Source organism: Cheilinus undulatus, linkage group 19 (assembly GCF_018320785.1).
Source record: "Cheilinus undulatus linkage group 19, ASM1832078v1, whole genome shotgun sequence".
In the NCBI taxonomy this organism is placed as follows: Eukaryota; Metazoa; Chordata; class Actinopteri; order Labriformes; family Labridae; genus Cheilinus; species Cheilinus undulatus.
The window spans coordinates 12989813-13007289 of NC_054883.1; the positions used below are offsets into that span (position 1 = coordinate 12989813).

Below are 17477 nucleotides of genomic sequence, written 5' to 3' on the forward strand. Positions count from 1 at the left end.
GTGTTTGCAATAATATATCTATACTGTTTAATATTGAAATGATTTCATTACGCTCTGATGTGTTACAGACAGTAAACACTAGTCAATAATACAATAAAAGACAGAAAATACAGTCTAATGTTATTAGCACCTCTAGACACTATTGTCTTTGTACGCTTTTAAGTATTTTAATATAGCTGAACTTGACAACTACTGCCTACACATGGTCTTTGTACACCAGAGTTAACTAAGACATAGTGTTTACATTATAGAGAATCAGCAAATAACAGTACACATTATGATTTCTTTAACATAACTGCAGTATGAGTAAGTATGGGAGATGTAGTGGGTAGATGGATAACACGTTTTAGAATTGAAAATGGCATTGTTGATTATGAATATCATCACATATTGTAGGCCTTATTTCCTCCAATAAGAAAAAAGCCACAATTTAATAGTTGAAAAAAAAAGACAATTAAATACAAAGAAACCAACAGGGCTTGACTTTTTAATTTTGAAGTTTAGCACTACAAAGGCCAGAAAATTTCAAAAGAGTCAAAAATATACCTGAAAATTTCAACTACTAGACTAATGCTGTGTGTAAAAATGATTGGTGTATGAAAAAACACAGTAAAATGTTATTGTTTTATTTTACAACCCACCAGGTGATATCTGAGTTGAATTTTTAGGAATTATATTTATTGTTTTTTTTTCACTATAATTTCAGTTTTCCTATTTCTTTTTCTGTGTCTGGTTAAGAGAGCTGCTTTGCTGGCAAGCTTAACCAAAAACACCAATGGCTAAACACAATAAGCCCCCCCCCAGACAGCTACATACCTAGCTAATGCTAATTTTCCAACCACTTTACTTCTTTCTGTTTTCTTAACACTGTGGGCTAAACTGTTGCAGCAGCTGCATGTTAGCATGCTAAAGACAACAAAGCAAGCTAGCTGAAGCCAATGAGCACTTGCTACGCTAGACATCTTTAAGTTCCACAACAATGGTATTTCAGACTTTGTAATAGGGGTTGACTGATTATTGGCTTAGCCAATTAAAAAGGGCCAATATTTGGAATTTGCCTGAGTATTGATAATGGCATTTTTTTGTGATAATCATTAAAATTAGTTAATCAAAAAGTGCTCCTCTGCAGGAAGTGTCTTCAGCCCTGGCTTTATTATCACTGTCCATAGTCTCATCAAATGTCCTGCATACAACCCAATCTGATTGGCTAGATGCTGCATGAGTACCAGCCAATCATCACTTGTGCCTGGGTGCCACTGACACAGTGAGAAGTATGGAATCACTTCCTGTTTCCCCGCTGCTATAGTGTTGCTCGGTGCTGTTTCTCATGCTGATAGACTTTGAGCTAAATTGTTAATTTTCCTTCATTTTTTTGAGAATGCAAATTTAATTTTGCCACAGTAAGTACATTTTGTACACCATAATAAATGCATATCAGTGCCAAATATCAGTAATTGGTCTCAAGAACTACTAATAATCAATATCTGTATTGGCCCTGAAATACCAATATCAGTTAACCCCCACTTTGATGTTCAGTTTTGCACTCAACTTTGATTATTAGTCAAATAACAAAATGATTTAACAAAAAAGACCTTTCGCACCAAATGCATCTTGAAATATCTGGTTTTAAAGTTTCAAGATCATAACTAAAATATAATCAGTTTAATATTTTGGAAGACTTTCAAAAAGAAAACCTAGAACAAGAGAATTACAGCATTCTGTCTTTTAAAAGCTAGCTGCTTTATTTCCTAATCATATCTTTACATTTTGTTCTCAACTGTTGAATCAGTTAGACTTTTGACTCTTCTGGTGACCTTTATTGGATTTTAGTTCCCTAAATGTTAGATTAAAACAGAGGAAAAATGTACACCTATTCTCAAAACACAGACTTTCCTTCCTCAAAATAATAACACATTTCTTTGATTTCTTACCCACATACGAAGCTTTCTGTCCTCTGAAACTTCAGTGACAACATCACCATATTCCCAGCACTTTTCTTGAAGCTGAAGGCCCCTCACTCAAATCCTTTTGGATGCAAACTTTGGCTCAAACAGCTGCGCCCAAAACTACAATTCCCAACAAAGTCCAGACTTGTCAAATCCCAAGAGCAGACTGATTTGTACAAACTGCCATGCTTAATGCTCGGTTATATGACAAACATTTGCCTTAGGGTCAATACAGAATGCACAGTCATTGCAGTGCCTTGGCACTCACTTAATCACTGACAAACTCTGGTTTAAGGACAAGGGCAGGTCCACCTTTGCCTGATCTAACTCGAGCCTTTGGCTGCTAGCCTTGACAGAGGAGAATTTGGCTAAATGAAGGACATTTGAAAAACACTACTTGACTAGAATAGAAGCTCTGAAAACTGCAAAATTTCCCTTTTCAGTTTTTAGGATCTCTTCTCTACTGCCATGTAATGCTGTATCTTCACAGTAAGGTCCTTAAAATGACTTGTTATTTCCTTCTGGAGAGTTGTCAGAGCTCAAAAATGTCTGTCTGGGATATGATATGGCATAACAGCATTTTGATTATGCCACAGAGGATTTTCCCAGACTGTAGCTCCATAAAGATGGACTTCTTCTAGATAATCAAAAACAATTATATTTTGATTCTACCTTCTTGGGTGGATTTCGACTTTTAGGCCAAACCACTTACAGTTCCATTCATCCAAATGCCACACATCCTGTGTATTTTAACATTATTATATTTTATTTGATTTTGATTTTAATATACATTTTGTCCAAAATAACAAATATGATATCGATGTATTATTACTGCACTGGTTTGGAAGCCCACATATCACAGGTTCAATCATTTTATTTTGCTGATTCTGATCAGCTTCATCCACGGCCAAGTTTTGACAGACAGCTATTGAAGATGCCTGCCAAGGACTCATTTCTGGCAGAGATTACATTTCTGTGATTTCCAATCACCCCATTTATTGGAAATATATTAATAAGCAAAACAAACATAGCCTACACATCTTCAGAAGATTTAAATTCAAACAACCCTTTCAGCTTTCATTCTGTGCCAGCTGAACTACAGTATAAAGTGCTCACTATTATCAGTATCTTTCATTTTCTCATTTTGGCAATTTGATTTTTTGTGGCATGAAATATATGAGATCTTCATATGATCTAAAACTAATTTCTTTAATGGGGATCAAAAAAGAAACCAGTCAGAAACCGCCATAGCTGAGAGTTTTTTTTTCTGCACTGTGCAAAAAAGGCAGACAGCAAGAGAGTTCAGGCGCATTGCCTCTTCTACATCTGCCTGTCTGATCAAACCTGATCAATAACATAAATACACTGACTTCACATCAAATATGAGCATACATTTAAAACATCAAATGTATGCATTTGGGTTTAGGTTTCTCTGGAAATATTTCCTAAAAACTTTTGGAAAATTTCAGTACATCTCTACTGCTTTTTTACCTTTTATCTTTATATATATGTTCCCCATTATGGGCTATAGTGTGGCAATTGAATTCAAAGTGCATAAATCAGTAGTATTGACTACTATCTTTCCTCCTTTACCATCACACCAAACACAAGACATTCAATCTTCTCCAAGCATAAGGCAAACACACAAACTATATCCACAGTATCTCAGTAATGTCTCTTGGGCTAGTGCTTCTCTTAACAGTACATTGGGAGAATATATTAATTATGTTTTTAGCCTAGAATATGATAATATTCAAATGAAGCTTTATTTAAGACCTCTTAGATAGTGCAGTTCACTAAGGTGCCACAAGAGAGCAACAGTCCTTGCGTTTCGTGACATTGACAGGCTGCCTTAAGTCCTTTGTCAACAATCATCTATCAGTGATGAGATCAAACCTTAGATGGGTATACAACTGCTCAAAATGTCTAAATCGTCTCTCGTTTCTGAAGCTGGAGGAAACCTCAGACAGAGCAGGATATTAAATCTATAAAGGCATGACTTTACCCACGATTTAAAAGATCTGGACTTTTCATTTAAAGGGCAGTCTCAAACTGGACCCTGTACAAAAGCAGCAAAAAAGAAACACAAACGTGTTAGACACATACAGAAAAAGAAATTAGTACCAATATCAAACGAAATCTAATGTGGCCCTTACTATTTATTCATGGCAGTTTACGAATACACTGAACTTGGGTGAACTCAGGTGTAAGACTACTCTAAAAGGTGCTTAAATCTGTCTTTTAAATAAAACAATGAACAGCTTATCACATTTACAAAAGCTTATCTGCAAATTCCAACTTTCTGCAGTACCAGCCAAGACACATATGGGGGCAACATTCAACTGACTCTCCAAATGTAAACATGAGGAATAAAATTACAAGGAAGAAACACATCTCAACAATATTTACAGGCTAATGCTACTCTACAAATGAGCTATCTATAGGCTAAAGTGAGCAGGAGTGCATCAATAGTGCACAGAGACTCTTTTTGGATTAGTAATTGATTGAACTAAGGGATTTCAAGGAATACTCTGACATTTTGTTAATGTGTTTTAGATTTTTTTTAAAGAGAATTACATGAGAAAACTGATCCCAGTCTTAAATTTGGTGTAAGCTAAGCTAGCTTCTGGTTAACCTAGCTAAATATGAATTATTCAAACAAGAGGGCAATGATTAGCCTGGAAAATGCTATCTGACTGCCTGTGTCTTGATAACTTATTAAAATACATGTTAGTGTAAGCTGTTCAAAAATTGAAGTTTAATGTCATTTTAAAACAATAATATATTTAGCCTCTGTTTCAATAAATTTAAACTTACAGGAAGAGGAGCGACTTAACAAAGCCAAGCTAGCTGCTTCCCTATTCATAGCCTTTAGCTTACTAAGCTAGGACAGTTTCTAAGCTTTGGTTGATGTACAAGTTAAACTTACAAGAGTCACAAAAAATAAGCTTCAAAGTTAGGGAAATGTTCTGTTTTAAAAAGAAAAAACGTGAGTAGTTTTACATCTAAGAAAGACAAGTATGTAAACAAGGAGAAACAAGATGTAAGATGTAACATTTCAACAGTCAAACTAGCTGCGGCACTGTTTACAGTGCTGACTAAGCTAGTGTTTCCACAGTTTCTAAACTTTGGTTACTGTACAGGTTAAACTAACCAGAGTCACAAGGTTTAGTAAGCTGTAGAGTTGCGTACATTTTCCTTTTTTCTCAGTCTTACCTCTCATAAGACAAAGTCATTAAGAAGCAAAATTAGAAGCAAGTGACCGTTTAACAGAGTCAAGTTAGCTGCTACACTGTTTGCAGCCTTTAGCTGACTAAGCTAGTGTTTCTACAATTTTAAATCTCTTATTAAGCTAAAAGCTGGATATATGTTTTTTTTCCATTCATATTACATGTAAATAGCCTTAGGAAGATGAAATGTGTAAGTTATTGGGCGTTAAAGAAGTAAATGAGCTTTCAATGGAGCCATGCTTTCTGCTTCCCTTTTACAGCCTCCAGCTTACTAACTAACTAACTAATAATAATAATAATCAGTTTTTCAGCTTTTTTGAAGACAATTTGGCTGCAGGCCACTGCTCTCAGATGCCCCTTCTTCTGAAGAATACTGCTATAAGACGCGTAACTGTCAGGATAAAACTTTCATAATGAAACTGGATTAAACTTCCAGTTAGCATTATGATAAGGTTTAAGGTAAGGGTTAGGAGACACAAAAGTTAAAAGTCAAAAACCTGACCTGCAAAACCTAAATATAAAATGTTTATTAGCTGAAAAAACAGTCTGCTTGCAGGGAAAAAAGCTTGTCCTTCACACAAACCTAAAGCTAAAGCTAATGAAGCAACATTAGCTTTGTAAGCTACATAGCTAACAAAGCTGAAGACTGCACACATTTTAGAGTTGTAGAAATCTTATTAACCAATAATTTATTTGACTAAAATGGCTCCATAGCTAAAGCTAACAACACTAGTCTAGCTACATTTGTTTATGCTACATTTTCTAAAGCCAACATAGCTATGTTAACTACATATCTACTTCCCCTACCTAGCTACCTTGTTTACATCATCATCAACCCAGTTTGCTAAAGCTTATGTTAGTAAAGCTAAAGCTAATGTAGCTGCTTAGGCTTACATAGTAAATAAGCCAATGTAGCTACTTTAGCTTTAGCTCAAGCTAACTACTGTTCGTGTAACTTCTTTTAAAATGGGTCTATACATAATTTAGAGTATGTTAAAGACCCATTATTTAAAATATACCAGATGAGACCTTATTTGTGAATGTTATTGCTAGACTTTGTCTATGAATAAAGTTAAATAAAAGAAAAACCTTCTAAAACAGAAAATACATTAGGCTATAACCATAAATTATGTCACTCCCATCCTGACAGATGTGGCATCCCATAGGCCCCTGTTGCTTTTGTCATTGTACAGAATGAAATAGCAAGAGTATCCATGTTTAGCCAGCAAAGGTGGACAGATCTTTTTTTTGTTTTTTTTTAGTCAAGCTAGCTATTTCCCTCAGTTCTAAGCTAACTGACAGCTTGCAAGCTTTGTTTTGACACATTATTATCATTCTTCTCATGTAATCCTTGCAAAAAAATCCTAATACACATATTTCCCAAAATGTAAAAGCATTTTTTCAGAGGAAGAACTTTTCAAGGACAAATGTTTTATGTTCTCTTCTTTCTACTCTAGTAGGTTCATGACAACAAGTGTCAAAAGTGCACATGGGGACACATAATTTAAAGCTGTATTATTGTAAGTGTCTTACTTTGATTTCCTTAATAAAAAACACTTTAATAAGACATTGTCTCATTTCAGAGCCCTTTTAGTCATGTGCTCTGTTGTGCCAAAATTCACTGACAGTGCTCTTTGAGTTTTAGGCATTGGAGTATAATATTATCATATTTAATGATGAAATGTGCACATTTAATGTAATAGTAAACAGTTTTTTCTTATTATTATCCTCTTGTTACTCTTTTAATTCTGTCATCTGAAATCACTGAACAAGTTCAGTGGGGAAATGAGTAGTAAGTTAACATTAAGATCAGGTTTTTAGCCTACATATACATTGTAGGTTTGAGTACATTAAATTAACGAGAGTACATTAGTCACAGAAAAGTGCGGTATTTTCTCTACAGGAATGGAGCACACTTGCTTAATGTAAGCAAAAAAAAAGAGGGTCAACACTTAACTCCATCTCCTGACTCTGGAAACTCAAACTCACACAATCTGAAGATCCTCATTTACCATCTCAGCTTTATCTCATACTCACATACACATACACACAGACCGAGACTAACACCACAAACTGAATTGCACAGCTGACTCTCCACGTGCCTCAACTTCTCTTATTTCCTTACAAATTGACATGACGTGCCACGAAATTACACAATATCACGATTATAAAAAATGAAGACAAGTAGGAGTACATTTTAAATATCACTAGAGTTAAATGTAAGGTGCAGGACCGATTATAAATGCTGTATAACATTTTCTAACTATAGCAGGTGAGCTAACAGGATTTGGTTATTGGCAATGCCATATACATGTATATGCTCAAAGACAAATCAGCATTTGGTTATTGCTGGGTCATACCAGAACCACTGGCTACATCTTGGCAGAGAACTATCCAAATAAAACAATTTTCCCATCATATCAAGGTTCCCACTCTACAGATGACCACTGAATTTAGGAAACTCTTCCTCCAACTTTGTAAAAGATGCTACAATCAACGCATTGTGCAAGGCTCTGGAGAGATGTGTGTGGTGGTAGGTAACAAAGAAACCGGAACTGAGTTGTGAAATCAATGAAAAGCATGGTAACAACATGTCCAACAGGACTCTGAGGTTTTCTATTGTATTTAACAGAGTAAAAAAATCGCTATTTCATACTGTGGAAGGTGTATATTGGTTGGTAAGAGGCCTCCATGAAGCCTTCAGTCAGTGTTTCCCCTCAGCACAAATGTCACTGGGGTGCATCAGCCTCCTGCTGAAGGAGTCCTCTTAAAAGCTCTAAGAAAAATAACCTAACAAAAGTGCTTCAGATGCTACAGAGACTTGTTAGTTGTTGGAGTTCATCCTACCGGCAGAGAACAGGGGAGGTGGTGGGGGTAAATGAGGGGTCGGAGGCAGCCCCCCCATGGAGTGCAGCAGGGGGAGAGACAGCTGGGTGCCGTGGAGGGGGTGCGGGTTGGAGGCAGTAGCGGGCGTCGTCACAGATGTTGCAGGAAGTGCCGTCCCAAGCTGCACCTGGCCGGATGAGTCCACAGTGGGCGAGCCCAGAGGATGGTCAAGGCTGAGGGGGTTGTTGCTGTCAGTAACCATGGGGTTGCTGACGCGGAAGCATTTCTCCCTGTGGGCCTTGAGCATGTTGGAGAAGCGGAAGCGCTGGCCGCACACCTCGCAGGGGTACGGTTTCTCTCCGGTGTGGGTGCGCCGGTGGCGCTTCATGTTGGGCCGGCTGGTGAAGCTCTTACCACAGATCTCACAGATGTACGGTTTCTCTCCTGTATAGAGATGGACACAAAAGGCACCATATTGATATTATTCAGCATTCTCAACAAGGTTTAAGAGTATAATCGCCTAATTGTAATGTTTGTATTAGACTTTGATTGGGTAAAAGATATTGGCTAATAATGAATCTTGTTTGTTCTAGTGAACTTCAATCTTACGTCCTCTTTAGGTGAGGTTTCGAAAAAAGCCCAAAGTGGATTTCTACCTCACCTGCAGGTATAAGCTGTTATTCAATTTACTGCCTAAATTCACTTTAATTAAACCTGCAACTAATGTAACTTAACTAAATGAAATGAAGCAAAACAAATCAAAACTAAACTAAACTAGAAAAGCACTCGGAGAGCGCAGACCTCCAACATTAGCCCTAACCCTCAATAGTGTAGAATCCCTTAAAAAATTTCTGGATCAATCCCCATGTGCCCCCCACCACATTGGCTTCATTATGGGTGGACTGTAATGGCGGGAGCATTGCCTGCTGGTGCCAACAGATGCACTGACAGTCTCACCCATGGTCTCACTGGACGACTTGAAGTCATGGCAGAGGGTGAATATTCCTCTATTTCTCCCAGCATTGTGAGTAGTCTTGCTACAATTTGCTGTTTTTCTCTCTGTTACACTCGTCTCCTCGACCAGGCGGGCATCTTTCAAAGTCTATAAACTCCAAAACTTTGAATAGAAACACACCAACAATGCTGCTGGGATTGAAGTTACTCATGTCTGCCATCTCCTGGTGTAAAGTGGTAACAGCTCAGAACTCTGCCATTAGCCCTATCTCCTAATAGTGAAGAATCCTTTAAAAAAACCCTGGATCCAGACGGTGATCCGAATCACTCCCAAAATCGAATCAGTTCTTCCTTATGCCATTTCTGACATTTCCTGAAAATTTAATCAAAATCGGTCCACAACTTTTCAAGTTATGTTGCTAACAAACGAACAAACAAACGAACAAACAAACGAACAAACAAATGAACAAACCCACCCGATCACATAACCTCCTTGTTGGAGGTAACCAAACTTAACTAAACTAAGTGAGTCAGACAGCGCAGCAACATTTAAAGCTACACACACAGAAACAGTTCGTTCTGAGCAGAGCTGACACAGAGGGTTTTATAGACATGTAAAAATCCAATACTGGAGTGTTTTTTCAGCAACAAACTTCACAGGCATGTTTTGGGGACCTCTAACACCAATAAAAACTCATCCCAAAGGGTTAAAATATGTGACCTTTCATTTTAGCATGTTAGTGCCTTGAGATCACAACCTTTGTGAATAAGACAGAGAAAATGATTAGCAACCTTTGGCGCTATAAGCATGTGTATTCCAGTTTTATTAAATTCTTCCCTGAGTATCAGACTGATAATGATTATTACTAATGATAGCACATAATGCTAACAGGTGGCACTAAATACAAAGAAGATTGGCAAAGCATTAACAAAGGCAAGAAAGAAGAAGTATATTTGTCTTTGAGTATTTACATTTTTGGCTTGGGGATGTATTAAATGATATGTAATGGGTTCATTACATTTGTTATGGTTTAAGGATACAATGCAGGTATTTTTTTGTGTCTAACCCTAATAAGAGGCAGGACCTCAGCTGTTTTCAAAATAAATTCAAAGGTTAGCACATTTTAATGGGGAACATTAACAATAGTGAAAGAGCAAACCCACCAGTGTGCGTCTTCATATGTTCATCAAAGTACTGTTTCATGTTGAAGTCCTTTCCACACCACTGACACATGAACTGCTTGTGTCCGATGTGGATGCTCATGTGGGACCGCAGCTGGTATTTGTACTGGAAGCGCTCGCTGCAGTTCTGAAATGGTAAGCAACGGACACTTTTACACAAAGGCCAGTTGATCATGAATGGTAGTAACACAAAAGAGACCTGTTTTAATCCACTCATTGAAGGAAGAAAAACAGTTATAAAAGAAAGTAATCCACAGAAGTAAAGAAAAAACAGATATGCTAAAATCTCCTGTGGCAGATCTAATTCTACTCAGCTGTAAGTAAAAAGGTTTCTGTAAAACACACTAGGACACATTTCCATGATAAAATTAAACAAAAGTATTATTTGTATTCTGATACTTGTATAATAGAAATAAAGCTAGTGCCACCAGAAGGCAACTTCATTTTGTGCTTCACTTGCTGTGCTTTGCTCAATTTCTCTCGGCTCTATCCTCCTGTTTGTAGACATTTTGGTGCCCCCCTGTGGACGAAAGTAGTTCCTCTTACCTCTGTTTGTTAAAAAAACAACCACAAGTACAGGAAAGAAATGATCATTTAGCAAACTACTCTGCTTTCTTTGGTTCATCAATTTTGCCACTTAATTGAGGAAGCTTTGCTATTGACAAAAAAAGGAGGAATTCATTGTCATTTCACCTGTTTTAAACACGAAGTATGTAAATTCCACCATCGAGGGCACTCAATCAAAAAACAAAACAAAACAAAAAAAAAGAGTAGATTGAGCTGCTCAGCTATGCCTACCTCCACTGTTTACTTCCTGTTTTGAAATTAGGACTTTATTTTGGAAAACTGCTCTCAATAAACAAACGCTGGCCCAAGCAACATTTCATAAAAGAAACAGAAAAAAGGTCTGATGTCCCCTTGGGGGTTAAATTATGTATAGACCTGTTTTAGAAATAGTTACGTGAACCGTGGATAGCTTTAGCTAAAAATAACATAGCTTCACTAGCTACTTAATTAAAATTACTACATAAGCTTTATTTAAAGCTAATGAAGCAAAGTAAGCCCCTGCCTAAACAACTACTTTAAAACATGTCTAGATTTGGCAAACGTGGCATTACCTAACTTAGCTTCCTTTGCTTTAGCCTAAGCTACATTAGTTATGTAGCTAGGACTCAGGGCTTTGTTATGTTTTTTTCAGATTATCTTCTTATGCCCCTGGAAATATGCAAAGACATCCAGAGCATGACCAGGGTTGTGTCAATCCTCCTTCAAACCCGATGATGCCTTCGGTTGGCTTACTCGCCACACCTACACCTTACTGTAGCCTCAATTTTTGGCCTAAACATGCCTGAAAGTTCTGCACAATACTATAGGTCAGTAGTTCTATTTGGTCAGCATTATGTATTTTAAAATTGTGGGTTTTCCATCTGTTGGGTTCATGCACATGCTCAGTTTGCACAAAACAAAACCTGACTGGAAATGTAAAAAATATTTTTAAAAACTCAAAATACCACAAAAACAATTTTACACTAGGAGGCAGTGGAAAATTAGAGAGTCAAAAAACTGATATTTTTTGCAGTCAAAGCATAATTAGTAAATTAACACAATTAAGTAAGCACCCATGATTGTTGTTGAAACTCTCTTACAAGCAAATCGGTTAAGATAAAGTTGTTCAAAATGCTCCATTTCTCCTTATTTCTTCACTAGCTTCCAAGATAAAGACTACTGACCATTTTCCAGTGTTGAGCACTCTTCCTCAAGGGTGGAAAGTAACCAACTACATTTGCTCAACTTACTGTAATGTAGTTGTTTTTTTTGGTGGGGTACTTGTCCTTTTTTGAGTACATTTCAAAATCAGTACTTTTACTTCTACTTCAGTAATTTATAATTTATGAGAACAACCATGTTCTTTTCCACTTTTGTTGACTACACAGTAGCAACTAGTGTGAGAATGATTCCACATCACATCCCAAAACAGCTGTTGTATATATCAAAAAAATCAAATGTGATACAAATTTGCACCAGGACTGAAGTTGCCCACTGAGTCGAGGTTCATGCATGTGACTTTGGATAAAAACATGCATAAATCATCATTTTCTTTTGCCAGATTTCTTATAAAAAAATAAATAATAAAATGCTTAAATCATGCAGTACATTTGGATGGAAACCTGACTAATCTCTGACATACAACTCAGTAAATATGTGTTGTGGAAACAAAACCTCCTCGCAGGAGCTTTAAATTACATTGTAGACACAAAAACAGAAGAGGAAATCACAGTTGCCAAAACTTCAGTGAATCAACGACAAAACCAACTTTATGACAGTGAAGTGCAGAGCAGTAGTAGAGTATGAAAGTAAGACAAACCTCACACTTGAAGGGTTTCTCTCCTGAGTGCTGCAAAGAGTGAACCTTCAGGGACATGCTGCGCTTGAACGACTTCCCACATGTCTCACAGGTGAATGGCATGTCCTTTGTATGGGCTAAAGACACAGACAGAACACACATGATAACAATGTTTAATATGAGACACTTAACATCAAAATATAAAAAGAAGGAAGAAAAAATGAGGAAAGGTTTGGCCCAACATAGACTATAAGGGTTGATTATGATTATGCTATGGACAATTGATGTGTATCTTCTAGTTAGAGAGGTATTACCTGTAGTTTTACCAACAATATCTGGAGTAACTCCTTTATTATGAAGGATAAGCTGAAATCAAAGTTTCAGTTTTTCAAACATCCCTCCTAGTTAAAGCTTCAAGTAAAATGTACACAAACAATGGTGTAAGCCAGTCTAGAAAATAAGATGCATATCTCCTAAAAAGTGGAAGAGGAAAGCAACACCCAAAACAAACCCTGCACAACAATCACTGGGCTGTAGCAAAGGAAACCTAAAATCACAAACGGGAACATAGCAACCAACCAGAAGCTCATACTCCACTGCCACTCACCGACCATGTGCTTCCTGACATGAGCCATGGTGTAAAACTTCTTCTCACAGATCTCGCAGGAGAATTTCTTCTCGGCGTAGCCATGGACGATCTTGTTGTGCTCATGTAAGGACCACAGCTTTTTGAAGGCTTTCCCACACGTAACACACTGTGGGGGAGAAAAACAGAAAAGAAGAATGTAGTTATTACTGGAGCTGTTTCGATATGAAATATGGAGGGGATCATTATCAGGAACAGCCTTTGCAAATACACTCCAGGTGTGTGAGCTTACAGATACTTGAGTGTGCAGCGTAGCAAAAGGCAATTAGAGTCAGGAGATTAAAGCAGCAAATGATCTTCAAAACCACAGCAGGCGTCCAGCTGCTCACAACAGGATCCGTTATAGTGAGACATCCAAATTTATTATGAATGATGACTGGTTGACTGACTAACTCACACTGTTTTGATATTTACTGTCTTAAAACTTTATTTCTTACAATGAAAGAAACTTACAGTACAACAAAAGTCCAAGTTTTTTGTTTCAAATAAAGGACTAACTATGATCACTGTGCTTTACCTGTTTGGCCTAACTTAGTTTCATGCATAACTTGAGGATATGAGTGACCATTAAGACGGATTTTAAATCTCTCTGCATGTTTAACATTCTTGAAATTAAAAACAATGGAAAGCAACCAGGTCCTTGCCCTTAGAAGAAGCTACTGATCTGCAAACTGTATCCCCACAAAAACAAGTCATGCAAGGAAAAGGCTTAGTTTCTCCACCGTCGTTGTTGCTCACAAAGTTGATATTGTAAATCCCATCCTGTCATGATTAGACTGGTCATTGAATGAAAAATAAAATAAATGTAAATAAAATGACTCAAATTAAGTAGAGTTTCCTTTCAAATACTAATCTGCCAGCATTAACACTGTTCCCTTCAGAGGTCAAACTTAAACACTAACATTATCGCTTGCTGGTGGTCAATCAGTCCTTCAGTTAACCCTTCAAGCCCTAAGCTGATTTTTAACCATTTTGTCTCAATTGGACTTATTGTCTTAAAAATCTTGTGAAACATCAACCCTGTGGTGCACAGTCTGCAAAACATCCTTTTTCTTCAGGACAACCTGGGCTTTAAGAATATGTGTGCTGCAGTAATGCCTCTTGAACTTAAAGGAAAAAAGCTACGAGTCGATGAAGACAGAAGATAAAACTAGAAGGAAACTGAACTAAAAAAATGTTAAACAATGATGAATAAAGCTTTTATTGGACAAACCTTTTTTCCCCTCTTGAGGGGGCCAAAACCTGAAAAAATAGTCATTCTGTGACAAAAAGTCTTCAGAATATTGACATATAAAAATAGGCCTTAGTGGTTTTTGTGCTAGCTGTGTTTTATCCATTTCTCAAAGCACCCCCTGTCTACAGTGACACAGTGGGCCATATACAGGCTTTGATTGGGCTTTTCCAGTATGACTTTTGCCAGCACCAATCCAAACCAAGTTGTGCAGGTTTATTTTGCCATCACCAGTTAAGCCGCGCTGAGCTAATCTGTGCCGCGCCAAGGATCAAGACAGTCCAGCTGTAGCCTGTTCATTTCTGATGGCCACTATCACAGCCGTTCATCTGAGATGCCGTATATCTAAGAATGGAAATACATGCCAAACCATTAGCTTTCGCTAAAGCTAACATAGCTAAAGCGAATCACTGTTCGTTTACTACCTCTAAAACAGGTCTATACATAATTTAATCCCGCTTAGACCTCTATCCTCTGTTTTAATTATGAAATGTTTCTTAGTCTGTAATGTTTGTTATTTTGTTATTTCATGAATGTCATATTTTGTTTATAATTCAAGTTGAATTAAAAAAAGATCTAAAACTGGAAATATGTTCTACCAGCAAATTACATCATTTCCTTTCTGAGATACTATATGGTGTCTCAGATGAACAGTGAGAGAGGCCGTCAGAAATGTACGGTCTGCAGCTACACCCATCTCCCCAGCATGGTCCTGTTCTGAAGCAGTGCCCAAGCACCCGTCCCACCTCCAAACACGCCACAGTGATGTCAAAGTGGTTCATCACCATTCAGTGACGCCTCACAGACATGTAACAGCATAGACAGACATGATGTGAGTGGACTGCCAAACCAAACAGTGCTGCTTCTTCTTATGGTTGAACTAAACAACGCTTACTGAAGTGCAGCCGTTTAATGTCATTGCCTCAAAACAAGGCATCATCAGCTCTTTGCACTCAGGAAGCTTTGTGAAACCACAGGTAGGCACTGTGAATAAAGGTTAAATGTTATTGACTCATACCTGGATGCTTTTCTCACAGTCTGTCTGTTGGTGCAGCAGCAGCTCACTCTCCAGCAGGAAGCGTTTCCCACAGTTATTACAGATCTGCATACGGTTGTGAGTGACGTTCATGTGCTTCTCCAGGTACCAGCGGTTGTTAAACACACGGGGGCATTTCTTACATGGGAAATGCTGTTTCTCCTCCAGCCTCACTTTTTGACCAAGCCCCTCCGCGTCCAGCGTCCTCTTCCCACCCGGTCGCTGGTTAGCTAATGTGGCTTCTGTAAGCGTCTGCCTCATGGATGCCGTTGTGCCTGCTATGGCGAAGGCTCTGGCGCCCCGGCGAGGTCGATCCAACATGGCCACCTGCTCCAACCCTGGAATGTTTAAAGTGTTCTCCTCCTCTTCCTCATCTTCCTCCTCATCCTCTTCACTGCTCTGCCCAAGCAGTTCCCTCCTCTTCAGGTCATCATCTTCCTCTTCCCCAACTGTGTCATCATTCTCCGCCTCGTTCTCATCATCATCCTCTGAATCTCTCTCAGTGTTGTGGCAGTGACCAAAGATGGTGGCTGTCTCAGTGGTGGTTGCTGATTTTCCCTCTGATCCCTTTGACACATTGAGGGTCTGATTGTTTAGGTTGACTTCTACAATGATCTGGTCTCTGTTGAAAGAAGTGCGTCCATCTGCTGACTTTGACTCCTCTCCATTGCTCTCCACTTTGCACAAAGAAGCCACGCCTGAGCTAGCTCCGCTCCCTAACCCTTCTTCTTTCTGGTAATACTGCTTCTGCTGGGAGGCCGACTTCGCTGACTCCTCCACCCTCACAGAAAACGGGCTGCTGCCGTCCCTCTTGTACACCCTCCCCATCTCTGACTCCTGTTTGATCTCTGAGTACAGCTGGCTGGGGGGCCTCACTGGGTCACCGCCACTGAGCCCCTCTGAACTTGCCATGTCAGCACAGGTGGCCCTCAGTGAGTGGCTGCTGATGAGGTCACGGCAGGAGGCAGCAATGTCACTCATCTGAAGCAGGGTTGCAGCGTTCAGCACGTCACGGACCGTGCGGCTGCTCACCAGCAGTTTGGAGGTGTAGATGAAGTTGAGGATCTGCTGCAGGCCCTGTGATGTCAGAGCATCCAGGGACAGGTCCACCTGCCGCAGCTGCTTGCTCTGGGCAAAAAGGGAGTGGAAGAAAGGGCTGTAGGCCGCCAGCACGCCCTTGTGAGCAGGGAAGGTGCTGTGCTGACGCACCAGAACGATGTCGACGTCACACAGGTCGGGCTGGAAGAGGCGCTGCTCGTTCAGCCTGTCCATCAAACAGGTGAAGTGCAGAGCCACATCCTCCACCAGAGAGAACTCAGCAGAGGGGAAGTCTGTGGTCTTCTCCACTATGAGCTAGACATGGAAAGACAAAAGACAGAAAAAATCTTTAGATATACATAATACTGCATGAAAGTATAATCAGTGAAGGTTTGGTTCTGTTTACTTTCTAGCTGTATGAATTTGCATAAAAGACACGTAAGAGAGGGGTGGAGTGACAAGTGTCAAACTCCAAAGCTTAACATTCTGAGAAAGGCTTTTTAGAGCTGGTTTATACAGGGTCGAAAACCACCATATAATAGTTTGATCAAAGCACAGAACAAACTTTTTAGTTAGACTACAGAGGACTGTGGTAAAAGGTGGAAAGGGGGCATGATATCAGGTCAGGTCAGGGATGAGAGCATATGCCGGTTCAGCACTTTGCCTACCCCTTGGCCCTGTGCTGCTCTGGCCTGTGCCAGGCCCATGCCCCCTCCATGACACACCCCTGAGGTCTGGTCCAACTCACCAGGTCCTGAGCACCCAGTATGGGGGCCAGTATGGATCAGGCCTGGGGAAAGTGCAGCAGGTGCCCATAGAAGCACAGCTGCTGCTCCCATATCCAGGAGCTGACCATTTCCATCCTCCCTCTCCTGAGCACGTCAGCATTAGACATACGGTCCTGCCAACAATACCCAAAAACGCACCAAAAAGAAGTTGTCACAAAGGAGTCCAGCCTGCGCCTCGGCCATCGGTCAGCGTCAAGGCCTCACAAAAATAAAGCAAGACAGGGAGGACCGTGGACTAAAAGACTGACTTTCACCT

General features: G+C 39.2%; 1 protein-coding gene across 1 annotated transcript in view; it reads right to left on the bottom strand.

Annotated features, from left to right (window-relative positions):
* Window position 1: 1 nt before the first annotated feature.
* zbtb47b (zinc finger and BTB domain containing 47b) overlaps window positions 2-17477 on the bottom strand; it is a 47077-nt gene continuing 29601 nt past the window's right edge. Inside the window, exons 2-6 of the mRNA XM_041814225.1 lie at window positions 15378-16748; window positions 13090-13237; window positions 12504-12619; window positions 10121-10265; window positions 2-8446 (exon numbers count right to left, since the gene is read on the bottom strand). Coding sequence (XP_041670159.1) covers window positions 8001-8446; window positions 10121-10265; window positions 12504-12619; window positions 13090-13237; window positions 15378-16748 — 2226 coding nt within the window. The 3' untranslated portion in view covers window positions 2-8000. The remainder of the gene's footprint in view (window positions 8447-10120; window positions 10266-12503; window positions 12620-13089; window positions 13238-15377; window positions 16749-17477) is intronic.